The following is an 18173-nucleotide window of genomic DNA, read 5'->3' on the forward strand; positions in this document are numbered from 1 at the left end:
AAATGATGAGTTATGGACTAAATCGTAAAGAACTGATAAATTGAATATGATTAATAATATAATTTGAGATATTATATGAATTGAAGACTGATTATTCTTGATTGAATCATATACTGATTATTCTTGATTGAATCATATTGATATGGATTTGATTAGTTTTGAGATAGATGATTAAATTTAATAAAATTGAAAATAGTGCAACTTAGTGAAATTGGCTTGAAATTAGGATGATTCATGTTATTATACAAATGAATTGATCATTTGATTGATGAATTGAATGTGATAAATGGTGAATTGATTATAATTGATACTTGAATGGTTATTACTCTATTAACTGTTCAGGTTTGGCATGTCATAGGATAGATTGAGTACGAGTTATTTCGACTATAGGTCAATGAATGTTGGACACATTTATACTTCGGTTATATCGATGAGTGTAGGGCACAACTTATTTACTTCGGACTTGTCCGATGAGGCACTAGGTGCCAAATTTGGTGTTTGGTTGGATCCGTGTATCTGTTCGAGTCTGAGTCAGGTTAATAGGGGTACAAAATGTAAATGGGGTAAATGATATATGAATTGAGTTGATAATATGATTTGATGATACAAATGCATATTGTGATTTATGAAAGATCATGAGAAATTGTTATATGAGCCTAGAGGGCTGATATGAAAATGTGACGAATTAATGATTTTGATTCAGAATTCGAATAATGAAATGAAATAGTGAATGGCATTATATTGAATTTGGATGTATTGTTGATAATAGATAGAATATGATATGAAATTGTGATTGAATTGAATAAATGTTAATATAAGTGATTGGGGATGTTATATCCTTGAATTACTATATGATGCGATATATGTTGATACTCACCTTGTTGATATATAGTTGCCACGTTTTGGCAAACTTGTAAAGCTAGTATGTTATCGAATTACGTTATAATTTGAGGTAAGTTGTTTAAATGCCTATGAACTTACTAAGCATTTGTAATCCTTACCTTGATGTTTCCCTTTCAATGTAGATTGTCAAGTTTCGAAACTTGTCAAACGGATCGTCAACAAGCTCACACTTAACACCCCATACCCAACCCGATCACTAGGTCCGGATACCGAATGCTACAAGAACCCATTTCATTTTACTATATATTCATAATTAATTCAGTTACATGTAAGAACAACTTGAAAACATGGGCCTAATTGCCACTAATATCATACACTAAAGAAAGACCATAATGATTTCCTATTACCTTAGTTTTTGTGTACATTTTCATTGTTTGATTATGATTCTACAATTCTTATGTTTACCTTAGCCTCCAAGGCGAGGCCTTTGCAGGTGTCCCTCTACATACACGTACAACTTCTGCTAGCCATATTGAATGACTGATGGCTGGCTTGGTCCCTCCATTCGAATTTCTTGTCACGCTCTGTCTTGTGATTAAACAATAAAATCTATAAGTTCTGATGAACTTAGTGAAAATCTGCCAAGCGACACAATATAACAAACTGGCAAGAGAATGAAAAGAATCAAGGTTTGGTGATGCAATCGTAAACCAACTAAAAATTCGACTAAGGCAAGTGCACCTATGTTGGAAAAAAAGGGGTTTGGAAAACACATCAGAAAATAAATTTAGGGAAAAAATAAAGTTTTAATTTTTTTTCCAAAACAAGATCTTAGTTGTGATATCCAAAGTAATAAACATTTAATCAAAATAGTACATTTTCGATTCGTCTAGGATGAGCGCTTCGACCTAGTAGTCTTCTTCGCTACCCTCAAGCTCATGTTTGTCGAGTGTGGGCTTGCTTTGAATCAAAAAAAATTTCGTAAAAATTACTAGTGGGGTAATTTTGAAATTTCTCTAAACTTTTGGGCCAAGTTGTAAATCAAAAAAATATATCTAGTGTTGACACCATTTTTGGATGGAAAACGGGGTCGACTTGGGTTTTGGAAAATGAAAACGAAAATGGGAGTCACCACCGATCCTTTTTGATGAGGTGTGATCGGATCACCTCAAAAAGTGGTTGTTTTTAATAAACGATTTAATTTTATTAAAACAACGATTTTGGTCCACAAAATTCAGAAAAATGGGTTCGGGAGTCGGTTACGCACGAGGGAGGATTAGCACCCTCGATATGCCCAAAATTGGTACCTAGTTGATTACTTAATGTCTTAGTGTCGAAAAACTGAAAACTTTAGAGAGATTTAAAATACGATCCTTAAAAAACTCGGATGACATGGATTGAAATTCGAGAGGATATTTGGCTATTTGGTTAAATAAGAAATCGAAACCCAACACCTTAGGGTACGTTCCTCAAATTTCCAAACGCAAAACATTGCCTTATTTTGAAAATTTTAAAAGAATATTTAGCCCTTTGGTTGAATGAGAAAAATCGACACCCAGCACCTTAGGGCATGTTTTCTCGAATTTCCCAAACGTAAAACATTGCCTTATATTAAAAAAATTTTAAAAGGATATTAAGCCATTTGGTTGGACGAGAAAAATCAACACCCAGCACCTTAGGGCATGTTTTCTCGAATTTCCAAACGCAAAACATTGACTTATTTTGAAATATTTTCCTTTTTGAAGTACGATATTTATATGCATAATGAAAAAATAAATATGATAATGTGAACAAAAATAATATGAGCAAATAAACGAATAATAAAGAAAAATCATGTATACCATAACAAATAAATAAATAAATAAACTAAAACATAAAATGGACATATAAATAAATACATAAATGAACATAAAAATAAAAATAAAGGAAAATAGATGAAAATTATAAAATATGAACATGTGTATGTACATTTAAGGAAATATATATATGTATGTATATACATAAAATTATGGAAATCTGAAAAATATATGTATGCACATATTTTAAAATTGTTATGTAAATAAATATATATATATATATATATATATATATATGAGTAAGCATATACCTATATATGTATGTAACTTGTAAGTACATATATATATTTATGAAAATAATATACATATATAGACATGTACATAGATATGTATAAAATTGTGAAATATAAATATATATATAGGTACGTATATGTATATATAGATAGATTATAAAAATATGCATATTATATATGTATATTATAAAATCACATGTATGTATATATATAAGTAATAATAATAATAATAATAATAATAATAATAATAATAATAATAATAATATGACATTTGTTAGGAAAATAAACAAAATAGCAAAAGGATTAGATTAAACATCAAAACAAGATTCGGGGGTTCAAAACACAAATAAACGAAAAGGGAGGGACTGCTCTGAACACGCACAAAACATGGAGGGATCAGCAAAGCAAATTACCCTTCCTTTAAAACGTCGTAGTTCGGGTAAGGATTAAATTTGAAAATACAAAACATTTCGGGCAAAATTTGAAAGATTAAAAGAACCCAATTCTAAAAGCATTAAAAAGCGGAAGGGCTAAAGGTGCAATTAGCCCTTCCAACAAAAACACGCGGATCCCATCCATGGAGCGGGTCGGGTGTCGGGCCAGGAGCCCAAAACGACGTCGTTTTGGGGCCTGCCTGACCCTATCAAAACGGCGTCGTTTTAATAACTTATTTAAAACAAATTTTTTTCTTAAAATTTCATTTGTTTTTGTGTTTTAAAAAAAAAAACTAAAAAAAGAACCCCAACAATTCTCTCAACCCCCACTAGACCGGCGTGGGGTTCCATCGTCCGTTCGTCGCGCGACCGCCGTGGCCGAAGACGGCGATGGAGAAAATGGGCTTTTCAGCCCCCACCTTGCAGTGCCCTCAAGAGATTTAGCCTCCTCAACTCCGAAATGAAAAAGGAGAGCCTCAACTTCCTCTCGGATTCGGCACCAGCGAAGGCGCGAACCACCTCTGACGACCAGACCGCGACGCCCAGGTAATTTTCCTCTTTTTATTTTCTATTTATTTTGTGTATAAAAAAAATGAAAAATGGATCCAGAGAAAAAAATGCAAATCGGGAAAATTAAAAAAAAATCACCTTTCTTTTTTTTTGTGTTTTTTTTTCATATTCGTGAAAAAGGGAGTCCCTTTACAATAGATTTTCTTTGGCTTTATAGCCGATTACATGTTATTTTTTTTCTTTTTTTCTTTGCGTGTCTTCTCCCCTTGTAGGTGTCAGAGGAGTTAGTGGAGCAGGTGGGATTGCGCGGCGCCGGTCAGAGGAGGCTGATGGCTAGCTAGGGGTAGCGGCAGTTGGGTCTGAGAACCCTAGGTGCGGCGCACCTAAGGTTAGGAAACTTTGTTGTTTTTTTTTTTCTGTTATGGGCTAGGGTTAGAAAATTTAGGTTATTGGGCCGTTTGGGCTTGATGTTTGGGTAGTGATTGGGAGTTTGGGCTAAGTCTGCTGTTTTGTTTTGGGTTTTGTTGGTATGGCTTTTGGGTTTGGTTTATTGGTTGTAATTGCGTTGAGGGTTTGGATTTCAAATGGGCCCCGGGTTGGTTTAGGTGGGTATTGGGTTATTTAATTTTGGTAATGGGCCCGGGCAAAAATGGGCTTGTACAAAATATATCTAGAAATTTTCTGGAATAATCTCTTCAGAGAATTTTTTCTCTACAACCTTCTCTTGAATTCAAGCATGTAAATAATGACTCAAGGCTCTTTTTATATAGGGAGAGTTTAGAGAGTTCAACTATAATTAAACTTAATCATTTTAAAATTAATTTAGTATAATATAAATATTAGATTAAATTTAATATTAAATATTATTAAAATAATAGAATGTTTATCTACAAACATTAAATTAAATTTAATATTAAGATAATCACTTTAATATTAAATTAATAAAATACTATTAAGATAAGTATTAAATTAAATTAAATATTAAACTATTAAAATAATATTATTTTTGGAATAATTAATTTGAAATTAAATTCTCTAGTAGAGTCCCAGTAGGAGTGTAACTCTTCAACTGCTAACCACCGATGACCAACCGCCGTTGGCCACCGGGACGCCACCGTTGCTGCCACCGGCACCGCCGTGTCCGGTGGTGCAGGTGCAACACCCTTACGACACCCCAATCTGGTTCGGTTGTTTCCAATTCGGTCCGGGTCAATGACGACCAACATGGCCAGTCTAGCCACTGGTTGGACCGTCGACTCGGGTTTACATACCGGGCCTGGTTCGACTAGTTTTTGGGCTCAGGGACTCAATTTACGATTTTAGGTCTCATTTTCAAGTTTAATTACCCATTACGCCAATTGTCTGACTTGAAAATTAACTTCCAAAAGTATCATATTAATTTTAATTGATTTGATTAATTTAATTTTACTTGATCAAATTTAATTTTTTCAAAAATCACTTAGATTTTCCAAATTAATTTTTCAAGAAAATTCTTTAACCAAATTCTCTAGTTGAACAATTCTCACAGCCACCTAATTTAATTTCACATTGAATAAATTGACTCAACTAAATTATTCCCAAAGTCGTAGAAGTTTCTTCTTATTCAAATGCAGTCTGATCAAACTTTTGTTTGAGTTAGCAGAGGGACCAATTTGACATATACAATTAGGCTCTAGTGATTCCAATTATGTCCAGAAGCACCGTTTCGATAATTCGCAATTACTTAATCATGGAGTCAGTCCACAAGAAATACCATGATTGAAAACTCCTTATTGTATACCCTTTACGAAAGTAATTCATCCAACTGCTTTGTCCAATAACTTCGTCATGTGTATGTTACCTTCATATGATATCCTTAATTCATTTGAGTTAAAATTGTTCACTCAATATAATCATATTTTATCTCATTATCACCATTGTGTCTTCTTAATGATTAATATGACCGCTGTCAAAAAATGATTGTGATAAATTGCTCGTTCGAGAACAAGCAACCCATGGCCACGTTCCATATTTATCAATCCACGCAATGCTAATGAAAGGATATCATTAACTCTTTAATTAAACGATGAATTCTAATGTTGCTAGTAAATTCATGCCATACACAAGTCATGTACCCAACATACTGACTATGGACTCGATTATCTTTAGAGCATAAGCTTCCACTTATATAAAAGAACATGAGTTGCATACGCATGGTCAGTGACTAACTCAGGATTTAGGTAAATCACACAATAAAAGTCACAAGTGAATTAATTTACAAACGAATTTATAATTAATTCATCTTAGGTCCAGTCCAATATATCATTCTACCAATGAATACATCTATGTCTCTACTCGTAGAGTCAACTACTCTGATAGTCAAGACTAGCTATCTCCCCAATTGGAATTGTAGACGACATAATAATCCTTCTCGGTATTTGAATCAACTGCTCGCTTTAATTCTTTTACAAGATTATAGACTCATTTAGATCATCTACTAATGTAAGTTGTCTTTCTCGCAATATAAACGTTCTTTACAATGTCATTTATCTTCAATTTGCACTTTAAACAATCAATGAGCTAATATTTGTTTGTCACAATTTCACTATGCATCCAAAATATAAAAGATATAAATACAAAAGACATAATAGTGAAATATGAAATTAACTTTACTTATTTATTCATCGTTCAAATAAATAAAAACAGTTACATGTTTACTACAATATAGACACATTTCCCGACAACCTATCAATTAATAGTATAGCTACTATAAGCACAGATATTGTTTTCACGAGGACTAAAAGTATTAGTAATTACCGTCTTTCTATTATTTAATTGAATAATTGGATTGATTGATTTGATAACTAAAATTAACTAAATTAATTAACTACAAACACGACAAAGAACAAATCGGGAAAATAATCGAGTAAACAACCAAGAAGCGAAACAATACCCAGGAAATAATTCACCTAGATTTCATCTGACATTATCAATTTAAATTATGCAATTTCTTCACTCAGTATCTTGATCCGTAGAAATCACTAAATTGTGTTAATATCTCTCTTCAAGAATAAGAGCAACTGACTCTAGGTTGATTAATTTAAATTTCTTTCTAATTAAAACCCATATTTTCTTATTAACTCAATCTATGGATTCCCCTATTAGATTTGACTCTAATCCAATAGATTTATGTTGTCCTATTTTTAGGATTGCATGCAACTCCACTCAATTACACTATATCCACTCTTAAACAGGGCTTATTCCTCCTCTGATTTAAGCATATCAAGCATGGATCAATAGTCTAAAAATATTAAACCAAGAATTAAGCACACATAATTGAAAACAAGATCTAGGTATTTATTGCGTAAAATAAAAATCAAATGACAGAATTCATCATAGGGTTCATCTTCCCTAGGTATTTAGAAAATTAGTTCATGGTAGCAATTAAAAACATCCAAAATACAGTATAACCACAAGAAACAAATAAACTCATAATAATTTCCAAAGAAATCAAAAGGGAATCTTCAATCTTGATTGAAATCTGCTTTAGAATCCACTTCAATTGTATTTTTCGAGTTGTTTTCTTGAGTATTCTATGATGGTTCACTCCTATATTCTTATTTTTGTCATATACAGGTCTCAGAATGCCCGAAAAATCCTAAAGATTACGTTTTTCCACTGTTTGGAGTATAATTCGTTAAATCAACACGGCCTGCCACATGGCCGTGTGGTAGCCCGTGTGACTCACACAATCATGTGGAATGGTCTAGTCAGTGTAGCTTTATTAACTTGCTTCAATTTTTTGATTTTTACTTATTTTTGTGCTCCTTTTGCTCCTAAATGCTCTCCTAAGTATAAAAACATTAATTTAAAGGATCAAGAGCATAAAATTCACCATTAACATCGAATAATCACCCAAAAATGTATTAAAATGAGATTAAAACCTGTTACTTTTAGCACCTATCATTTTGGCAAAGATTTCAACTTCCTATCTCCTTTTGGTATATCATAGATTTCACCGGAGATGTTGTTGTCTCTCCATTTCACTTATAGCTTCTTGTTGCCCTGACTCAATCTTATTGTGAGACACAGGTGCTTTTTTTTATGATATTGGTCACTTAATAGGGTAGACCTAACTTTGCCTTATTCCGACCCTAACTTTTACTCGTTCTCCACTATTATTAGTAAACTATTCTCTATGATGTTGTCAGTGGACTTATTCCGCCCCTGCCTGACCTTCACTTACGAATCCCTACTATTTGGTTTCGCTTAATCACATGTTGCTACCTCTATTTCCTATAGTTTGCTAACAAACTATTTTGAACAACTAGCATTTTTACGCCTCTTCTCCCTATAGATTTCCAATAGACCTTCCATTAGCCTAAGACTCATTATGTTAGACCAGTAGAGTTTGACTCGTGTCTGATTAACCGTATAAGATATGTTGCCCCTCTAGCGGACTCAATTAACGTGTTGTTTACCCATTCTGTATCATTCTTGGCAAACCTTTCGCATTTACCGTCCCAACAGAATTTCCTTAATATCATAACGTCATACCAACATAGTCTGACTCAGCATAATCCCCATGTTTAACGTCTTGGCGAACTATCTAAGCCCGCTTACCGTCAGATTCTTTTGGTTACCTTAGTCGAGATAAGGTCTTACACCTTTCTCACCACGTATCCCCTTTGTCCTAACAGACCACCCAATGTTTACTGTCTCAGCGAACTAGTTGTTTTGTGTTTACTTTCTTAATGAACAATCTATTTTGTGGGTGCCATAGAGTCTTTCACCCATGGTCTTACACTGATCCTTCATCCTGGTTTGCTATCATATAATGCCATAGAGTCTTTCATCTATGGTCTTACACTGATCCTCCATCCTGGCGTGCTATCATATAATGTCATAAAGTCTTTCATCCATGGCCTTACACATTATACCTAGTTGTCATAGAATCTTTCATCTATGGTCTTACACTGTATACCTTATATCTTATACCATGTTGTCATGGCGTATTTCATCCATGGTCCTCTACTATGTACATCATATTAGACTATCCTAGCATCTTTCATCTATAGTCTTACACCATATATCGTCGTCATGATGTCGTCCTGAAGGACCAGTTGATACCGCCATCATGGTAAATACCTTTTCATAATACTAATTTCTCAAGTCCTCCTCTTATTTCCTCCTTTACACTACTTAACATTAATGCTCGAACACCGTAGTGTTCTTTCGTAAGGCTTGAAGCTTCACCCGCGGTGGCATCTAACAGGTTCACTCCCCATTTCCCATCCTAACTTCATCTATCTCATTGAGGTTTGTCCCCAATTATCATACAATACATCTATCTATTTCTCATCTATATTAAAGAAACATTAATCAACTTATCATGACTCAAAAACAATATTCGTGCATAGATTACTCATATAATTCTTAGTTCATGCAAGCAGCATATCATCGTTTATCGTCTAGAAACAGGTTACAAAAACTCACATTATTTCTTTATCCTTGTTATCGTGGCTTGCCTAAATGTTAATGTCTCCTTAGCCCTGGCAGAAGTCCCTCAATTTTCATCAATGTACACTTGTAATTTTTTCGAACAGATTATGGAGAAGAAAGAAAATAGGAGAAAGACTCATTTGGGCTTTGGATGCTAGTCCAAAAAAGATGTTGGATCTGGTGCCCTAAGTGTAATATTTTTGTCAGTGTAGACTTGTAATTTTTGTAAACAGATTGATTAATAAAATTATTCATGAATTACATTAATGCTATGTATAATATCCTCATATGGTTTTTGCACACAAAGCAAAATGGAAGCAAATGTTACTCATTAGTTGTCTAATGTTTAAACTAATACTAAGCAGTATTACGTGTTCGGATTGTAATATGAAAAGACAACTTGTATTAGTAAACAAACCTAAACATGTCCTTAGTCAAATAAAAAATAAGTAAACCAATTAAAAGACTAATATGTCGACTATCAAGTCCAATTGGGGATATGTTTGGTTTTAGGCATCGGAGCGGATGACTCCTAGAAGATAGAGACATAGATGTGGCTGACTCGACTGACAGTACATCAGACTGGACCCAAGAAGAATAGATCATGAATCCGTTTATGGATTTATTCACTTGTCACATTTATAGTGTGGCATACTTAAATCCTGAGTGGATGACGGACTATATATGCGTGACTCGTACACTTTGATGTAAGTAAAAGCCTGAGTTCGGATAGATAATGAACTAAAAGTTGGTGAATTGGGTGTATGACTTCCATGGTACGTAGTGTTCTTCACAACAGTGGAATTCATTGCCCAAGACATGGGTAAATGATATCCTCTCATCGGTATTACTGTTGGATCCGGTGCCCTAAGTGTAATATTTTCGTCTAAGGACACTTGTAATTTTTTGAACAGATCAATTAATAAAATTATTCATGAATTACATTAATACTTTGTATATTGTCCTCACATGGTTTTTGCATACAAAGTAAAATGGAAACAAATGTTGTTTATTGGTTGTCTAATGTTTAACTAATACTAAGCGGTATTACGAGGTCGGATCGTAGTACAGAAAGATAAATTGTATTAGTAGACGGACCTAAACATGTTCTTAGTCTAATTGAAAATGAACAAACCGATTGAAAGACTAATATGTCATCTATCAAGTCCAATTGGGGAGATGTTTGGCCTTAGGCATCAGAGCGGATGACTCTTAGAAGATAAAGACATAGATGTGGCTGATTAGACTAACAGTACATCGAACTAAACCCAAAAAGAATAAATAATGAATCCGTTTATGGATTTATTCACTTGTGACATTCATAGTGTGGTATACCTAAATCCTGAATGGATGAAGGACTATGTATATGTAACTCGTACACTTTGATATAAGTAAAAGCCTAAGTTCAAATAGATAAATAACTAAATGTTAGTGGGTTGGGTGTACGACTTCTGTAGTATGTAGTGTCATTCACAGCAATGGAATTCATAGCCCAAAACATGGATAAAGGATATCCTCTCATTGACATTACATGATTGATGAAAAGTAAATGTGGCCACGAGTCATCCGTCTTTGTAATGAATGACTTGATCACTATTTGATAGTGATTGACTTTTCATAAAGGAAGATGTAATGGTTACCCTGAGATAAAATAGGACCATATTGGGAGAACGAATATTATCCCAAAGAGATCAATGATATCTTATGAGGGTAACACACTTATGACAAGGACATCGGACGAACATTGAGTTGTTGCTTTCGTAATGGTATGTCGTTGAGGAGAGCTCAGTCTCGATACTATAATAGAATGACTTCGTGACTAAATTAATTTATAATTAATAGGCAAAAAGTAAGAACTTAATTATAAATCAGTTTAGCCTCAACCACATATGCCCAATCAATCTCTCTGCTAGCTCGTTGAAACTAGAAATGAATTGCGTGTTTGAATAGAAACGAACAAAATGAATAGAAAAATAGAAATGGAAAACATTTAGGAATGATTATGGTTTTCTCCAAAATGAAGAAATTGAATCATTTGGAAATGAATGTAGGTTTCCAAAAATGGAAATGAAAATGGAAATGAAAATAAAAATAGAAATTTGCAATCCTATATGGGATTACTAAAAAAATGATGGAAGAATGAATTTATATTTTTGGACTGTGCTGAAGCCCGAAAATGAAAATAAATCATTTGATCATATTGAACATGTTGATTTGTGACATATTAAACGAATTTTCTCGATTTTTTATCGAGGGTAAAATTGTCAAAGAAATTTGGGGGTAAAATTGGGGTTAGAAAATTATTTAATATGTAGATATTAAAGTTTATTTTGGGAAATAGAAAAACTGAATTGTGTTGGATCTTATTACAGAGTACTGGGTCAAGGCTAAAGAAGTACTCGTAATTGGACCCGATGTGAGAGAGGCCCAAAATCCCTCATGTAAGGAGGTGGGACAACAAAAACCTAGTATCATTAACTAGGGTTGCCGCCCCCTATATCTTAATTAAACTAGGATATTGTTTTTCTAATAGAAATAAACTTCTACAACTCTACAAGGGTTCTACCTTCTCTTCCTATAAATAGATGGCACCGATAAATCTATTTACACAACTTTTAAAAGATTGTTATTTTGCCGAAAAATAGGGAGAATTTATTCTCAACTTATAAACATATTTTTCAGAATAACAATTTTACCAGTTTCTAATAAATAAGAGAAAATTTCCATTTTCACCCCAAAAGAAAGCTTTTTCTAGTTCTGTGTTTTGGTTCAATTGGTTCGATCATACACTTGAAACAGTTCGTGGTACAAGAATAGCGAAGAAGATCGTTTGGTTGAAAGCCGGAAAACATTAAGAATCTGCTTATCAGAAAACACATGTGCGTATTTGATTAAGGTTTATCGCTACAAATATCACAAACCGTGTCGATTTTCAAAATTTTAATTTTTTGCTATGCAAGAAAACCGTTTACAAACTGGGTTTTTTCCAACAATTACATGATTGATGAAAAGTAAACGTGTCCACGGGTCGTTCGTCTTTGTGATGCATGACTTGATCACTATTTAATAGTGATTGACTTTTCATGAATAAAGATGTAATGGTTACAATGAGATAAAGTAGGATCATATTAGGATAATAGATATTATCCCAAAAAGATTAAGGATATCCTATGAGGGTAACACATTTATGACAAGGTCATTGGACGAGCATTGGTTAAGTTGTTTTTCTAATGGTATGTTGTTCGGGAGAACTTAGTCACGATACTATAGTGGAATGACTTTGTGACTAAATGAGTTTATTATTAATAGGCGAAAAACTGGAACTTAATTATAAATCATTTGAGCCTCAATTACATATGTTCAATTAGTTTATCCTCTACCTCGTTGAAACAAAAAATGAATTGCATGTTGAATCAAATGAATATAAATGATAAAGTTAGAGAAATGGATTACATTCGAAAATGAATGTGGTTTTCTCACTAACTATGAAAATGACCTGAGAATTAATTTATGATTTTTCAAATTATTAATTAAATTAATTAATTGAGGTTCGAAAATGAATTTAAATTAATTGGTTATTTGAACCCAATTGAATGTAGAAATTATTTTGTATTCAAATGATTTATTTTCATCTTCCTTATTCCTTCAAACATCTTTTGATTTCATGGTGAACAACGAAGATTTGACATTCTGAATGGTGGAAGAGTATTCGACGATGAAGAGAGCAACATAATTGGAAACCAACGCCATTTGAATATGAGATTTGCAAATTAGAAAATTTTTCAATCGCAATTTAAAGGGTAAACTTAGAAGGTTTTAGGCCATTCCTCAAAGAACAAAGGTAACAAATAAGGAAAGGAGACTTTGGGCTATTGAACAACAGTGCTCAATCGACGCCGATGAAAGGTGGTTCTCGTGGTGGCACAAAAACAAAAAAGGATAAAAGGAATGGATCTTAGTTAATTTGGATATTTGCTCCAACAAAGTGAAAGAGGAAGATGAGAGAAGCATTTTGATGGTGTCGACCATTGGAGAAGAAGTGACATGACAACACAACAGTATTATTTAGGGTTTCAAAAAAAGGGGGAAAGAGGAAGGGATGGAAGATAAATCTTGAGTTTAAAACAAATAATGAGGTGGAAATTATATGCATGTGGAAAAAAAAAGAAAAATGAGTTGGTGTTCCAAGTAGGATTTCATCAACCCTTATAATTGAGAGTGACCAAAATGAACAAACTTTGTAATATGAGTGCTCTTTTTGCAAACTTTTTTCGATGCCCAAAATATTGAAAAATTAAGAAAATTGAGTGACCAAATGTATAATTTACCCAAAAATAAATAGCTATTACGAAATTTTCAAATATGCCAACACATAAAGCAAAAGCATAATGACTAAGGGATGTTACTGTTAGATTGTAATTCAACCAAATATATTAAGGAGAGCAAGATAACCATTTATCACGCACTATACACCTTTCTTCCAAGCTTTTCAAGTTGTATCTGTATCAGCCAAAGCATTTTTGGCTCTATGAACCAGGCTTCTCAAGGCACCTTGATTCTTTGCAGGGTATGGGAAATAAAATCTGGATATGAGAAACTACTTTGACATTATTAGGGGATTAGTTGGTTTCCTAATGGACAACACTTGGAGGACTTATTCGAAAAAATTCGGCCCTCAAAAATAATAAATTTTATTTTATTTAATAATGTAAAATAAATACATTAAAATTTTATGATTTATTGCATTATTTGCATTGAAATGTAAACGTGAAATAAGATTCTAATCAAATTAAACATATGGTAGGCCTTTCAAGGAAAATAATATCATAAAATTTTGAATAATACTTGCAGGTTATTAGTTTGCGAAAGAATTAGTTAAGACATGGCGCGTAAGGTCGTTAAAAAAACAGTTAACTACAGATATAAAGATAGAAACATAGCCTCAAAATTTGCCTCTCAATCCGTATCTACTCTCTCTCTCCCTTTCTTCTCTGTCTGTCTGAAACTTCTGATCTGTCTGGTTGTTCCCAAACTGTCTTGTTTGTTTTTTTTGTCTTTTTCATGTTCCTTTGTTAGGTTTTTGCTGGTTTCAATACGAAAAATTCAAACAATGATGACATGTTTACTGGATGGATCAGAAGTTCTCTTTGGGATTTGATTGAAGGTTGCTGTTCTTGTTTTTAATGATTCCAATTTTCTGTCTTCTTTTTTCCTTCGTTAATCTTTTATGATTTATTTGCATGTAATTATAACAATTATTTGTTATTTATTATATGTTTTGAATATAAATATTTGAAAAAGAATGGAAATAGGATATAAGGTATCTGATTTTGTTGATTAATTACTTGATACAGGATGAATTCCTGGGCATTCAGATGGTATAGAAATAGACAAAATCTCAGACATTTCAGACATGGAAGTGAGAGGTGTTAGTGAAGATAATCAAGTTTCTCATCCATCGTCATCAACATCGAATGAAGTCGCCGGCGGCAACTCAACGCCCGTCAAAGGCGACAGAAACACAATCATGGAAGCAGCAGGGAGCGACGGACCCTCACATGCCCCAAAACCAAGTAGGATACCATCGCACATATTCAATCCGACGAGCGAGACATCGCCGGGGGACTGGAGTGTGGCATCGAACGATTCGTTGTTCAGCATACATATGGGGAACACGAGTTTCAACGACAGGTTAAGCTTGATGTCGAAATCAGGGGAACTGGATCCTACCACGATATCGAGTCCGCTGTTCGAGTTCCCGATACCGCACCCGACGCGGAAAGCAAGCGAAAGTGGTAGCATGAAGGAGGAGGATGAAGATGGGTATGCAGCGGTATTAAGGGAGAATGAATCTAAGCAAATCAACCATAGTGCTAAGGGATCAGATCTTTCCCGTTGCATGTCTCAGCTTTCGGATACCAGTGTCAAATCTTTCGCCTTCCCCATGTAAGCTTTCTTTTTCCTCATTCCTCCCCTTTTATTTATAAATCATATATATACCACTTCCAACTACCACAAGGAGGCTCTGCCTACTCGGACGCACACTTGTCATTTTAGCTTTCACGTGAGCACATCACATTGTTACACTTGCCTTTTTCTCTTCAAGGTCTATGGTTTTGCATCTCTTTCATTTCACTTTTCTCTCATCATCTTCTCTTTAATTTCACTCTTCTCAGTTCTATCGGTCCTTCTCTTCATCTTCTTGCAGATGTTTTTCATGTCTTTTCGATTTTACGACAGGAGTTCAAATTTTAGATTTTGTTTTGAGCCACATTATTTTCTTCATCTTCTCAGGTTTAGTTTTGAGCCACGTTATTTTCTTCAGATTTTACTTTTTGTTCTCAGTTGGGGCCAAAAAAAATTTATGGGTTTCGGGCTTCACCGATTCAATCGGTTTCAATTCTCAGTTCAATGACGGTTATGAGCAGTTGGCTAAAAAATCAGTTCATTATCCGTATTTCGACGGGATACTTACCAATCAACCCATATGGTTTAGTTTCAATAACATTGAAGTTAGAAAATTCTTTTAGTGCCCGAAATTAAATTATAATTTTTATGATAATAAAAATATAATTTTTAAATGATTAAATCAAAATTTTATCTATTTTAGGGGGCAAGGTATAATTTTACCTTTACTAATTTAAAATTTTAAAGGGTCAAAATAAAAAAAAATTATTTTAGGGGAGTCGAGGCCTGCCAACCCCTAGATTCGCCCCTATTCTTCTTTCTTCATTTTGAATACTCATTCAACCACATCCACAACCCAATTAGCACCCTCTACGGTGGCTCTCTACCTTGCCCTAAGCAAGGTGAACCGTCCAATACCGTTTTCTTCTCTGCTTTGTTTGATTTTACGATTAACGGGTTAAAATATGTTCCAACTCCATATACTTTTCATATATTTAAAATTTAGTCTATTTACTTTTATTTTAAATAATTTAATTTCTCTATTTTTAAGGTTTAAAGATGTATGTTTAATTGTTAACTTCGTTAAATTTTTTTGTTAAAGTTAAGTTCATTACAACATACTTTTTTTGTTACAAAGCTACCAAGTGATTTTTTTATTTCAAAGTGCTACACTAGTTGTTTTAACAGAAAAACTTTAATGATAATAATAATTGAACTTGAAATTTTATATTAACTAATTTTCTATAAATAAAAGTAGAAATAAATTAGAGCAAATTTTAATTTTGCCAAAATTATTTATTTATTTCAACATTTAAATACTTACTAAGTGTGAATTTAGATGGGCGACGTGGTGCGTTTAACTTATTTTTTTGTTTCATGCTATAATATTTAATTTTATTATCACCGTTATTTTTACAACTAACTGCACGTAAATAAATCGCTCATCTAAACTCACTCTGATTAGGTTTGATATGTAAATTTATGTTGGAATCATACCTATATTTGGTATAATCGTGTATAATTTGAAAATAAATTTACGTAATTAATTGAATATATTTCCTTGTAACGAAGATTGACTGCTGAAGCGGATAAAAACGACGCAAGCAAAAAACATTCAAAAAGTAAAAATTCGTCGCGGCCTGCCACCGCTAGTACAACTCCACAAAACACACCGCCGGAAACCCCTAAGCCACCGAAGTCACCGGAAACCCCAAAGGCAGAAACACCGAAGCCTTCGACACCAAAAGCAACCCAAAACGGAGGTCCGAGGAGATGGTTCTCTTGCTTTTCTTGTTTCCCATCTTGCTCATAAGAGAAACCGCAAACTGGAGAAAAAAAAATTGATTTGAAAACGGGCGGCATTGATATGGTTTCAAGCTCCATGGGTTCCCAAAGTTTGGGAATGGTTCCATTGTTGGTTTTTATTACATGCTAAAGAAAAAAAAAAAACTTCAAGACTCACGTTTGTTTTCAATGTAGTTTCTTTCTAAGATGTTTTTGAATGTTTTTATTGCACTACGAAGCCAAAGAAACAAAGAAATCAAACAGTTCCAAGCCTAAAGTTTGTCAGTGAAAACACTAACTCTGGATTCAGTCAATTTTCTTGGGATCGATTCATATATGATGATGATGATGATGATGATGATGATGATGATTTAGTTGGGCCATTAGAATATTAACTGCATCATGTACTGTGTTATTTTATGTCAGAATCCCAATCTAACTGAAGCTATTAAATTTTCCAGCTTGATTTTGTAGCATGCAACTATGGACGGTAATTTCATCTACTTTGAATTTTTACACTTTTGCATAACAAAAGATCCTATCATTAATTCTTCTAAATAATAGAAATGTTGGAGGGATCATAGTAATTTACTCAAAAGGGGTTGAGTAAATGTATATGATCCCTTTTACTCGGAGGTCCTCCATGATAAAAACCTAAAATTTAAAACAAATGATAAAAAAGTCCATACGATGAAGACCCACAAAACAGATCAGAAAAATGAGCAATGACAAACTAAAAACACCATGAGAGATGCTCCACCCAATGGTCACACTCCTAACCATCAGAAAGACGTCGGAAAGGGCGAAGCTCCTACAAGATTCAAGGCCAGCCCAACCTTGGACCACAAAAATTCTTATTACAAAGCTTGGTCTTTATCCTACTGAAAAAATGGTCCAAGAGAAGCCCGTGGCTACAAGGGTGGTGGTAGGTTGTTCCACAGCCAAAGAATTGACCACCAACATAACCACGTCCTCTTCCAGCTTCTTCGCCCTGATCTCTACCTGTGGAGCCTCCCGTACATCATCATCATCATCCTTTGAAGTTCAAGGCTTATTTTTCGTCACTCAATTTATCATTTTCTTTATTTCCCATACATATTACTTCTTTAGCAACAACGCATTCA

General features: G+C 33.7%; 1 protein-coding gene across 1 annotated transcript; it reads left to right on the forward strand.

Annotated features, from left to right (window-relative positions):
• Positions 1-14385: 14385 nt before the first annotated feature.
• LOC105788462 (uncharacterized) lies at positions 14386-17283 on the forward strand. Its single transcript, XM_012615375.2, has 3 exons — positions 14386-14521; positions 14712-15303; positions 16837-17283. The coding sequence occupies exons 2-3, from the start codon at positions 14771-14773 to the stop codon at positions 17075-17077; spliced, it is 774 nt and encodes a 257-aa protein (XP_012470829.1). The 5' UTR covers positions 14386-14521; positions 14712-14770; the 3' UTR covers positions 17078-17283.
• Positions 17284-18173: the final 890 nt, after the last annotated feature.

This window comes from Gossypium raimondii, chromosome 2, assembly GCF_025698545.1.
Source record: "Gossypium raimondii isolate GPD5lz chromosome 2, ASM2569854v1, whole genome shotgun sequence".
Classification (NCBI taxonomy): Eukaryota; Viridiplantae; Streptophyta; class Magnoliopsida; order Malvales; family Malvaceae; genus Gossypium; species Gossypium raimondii.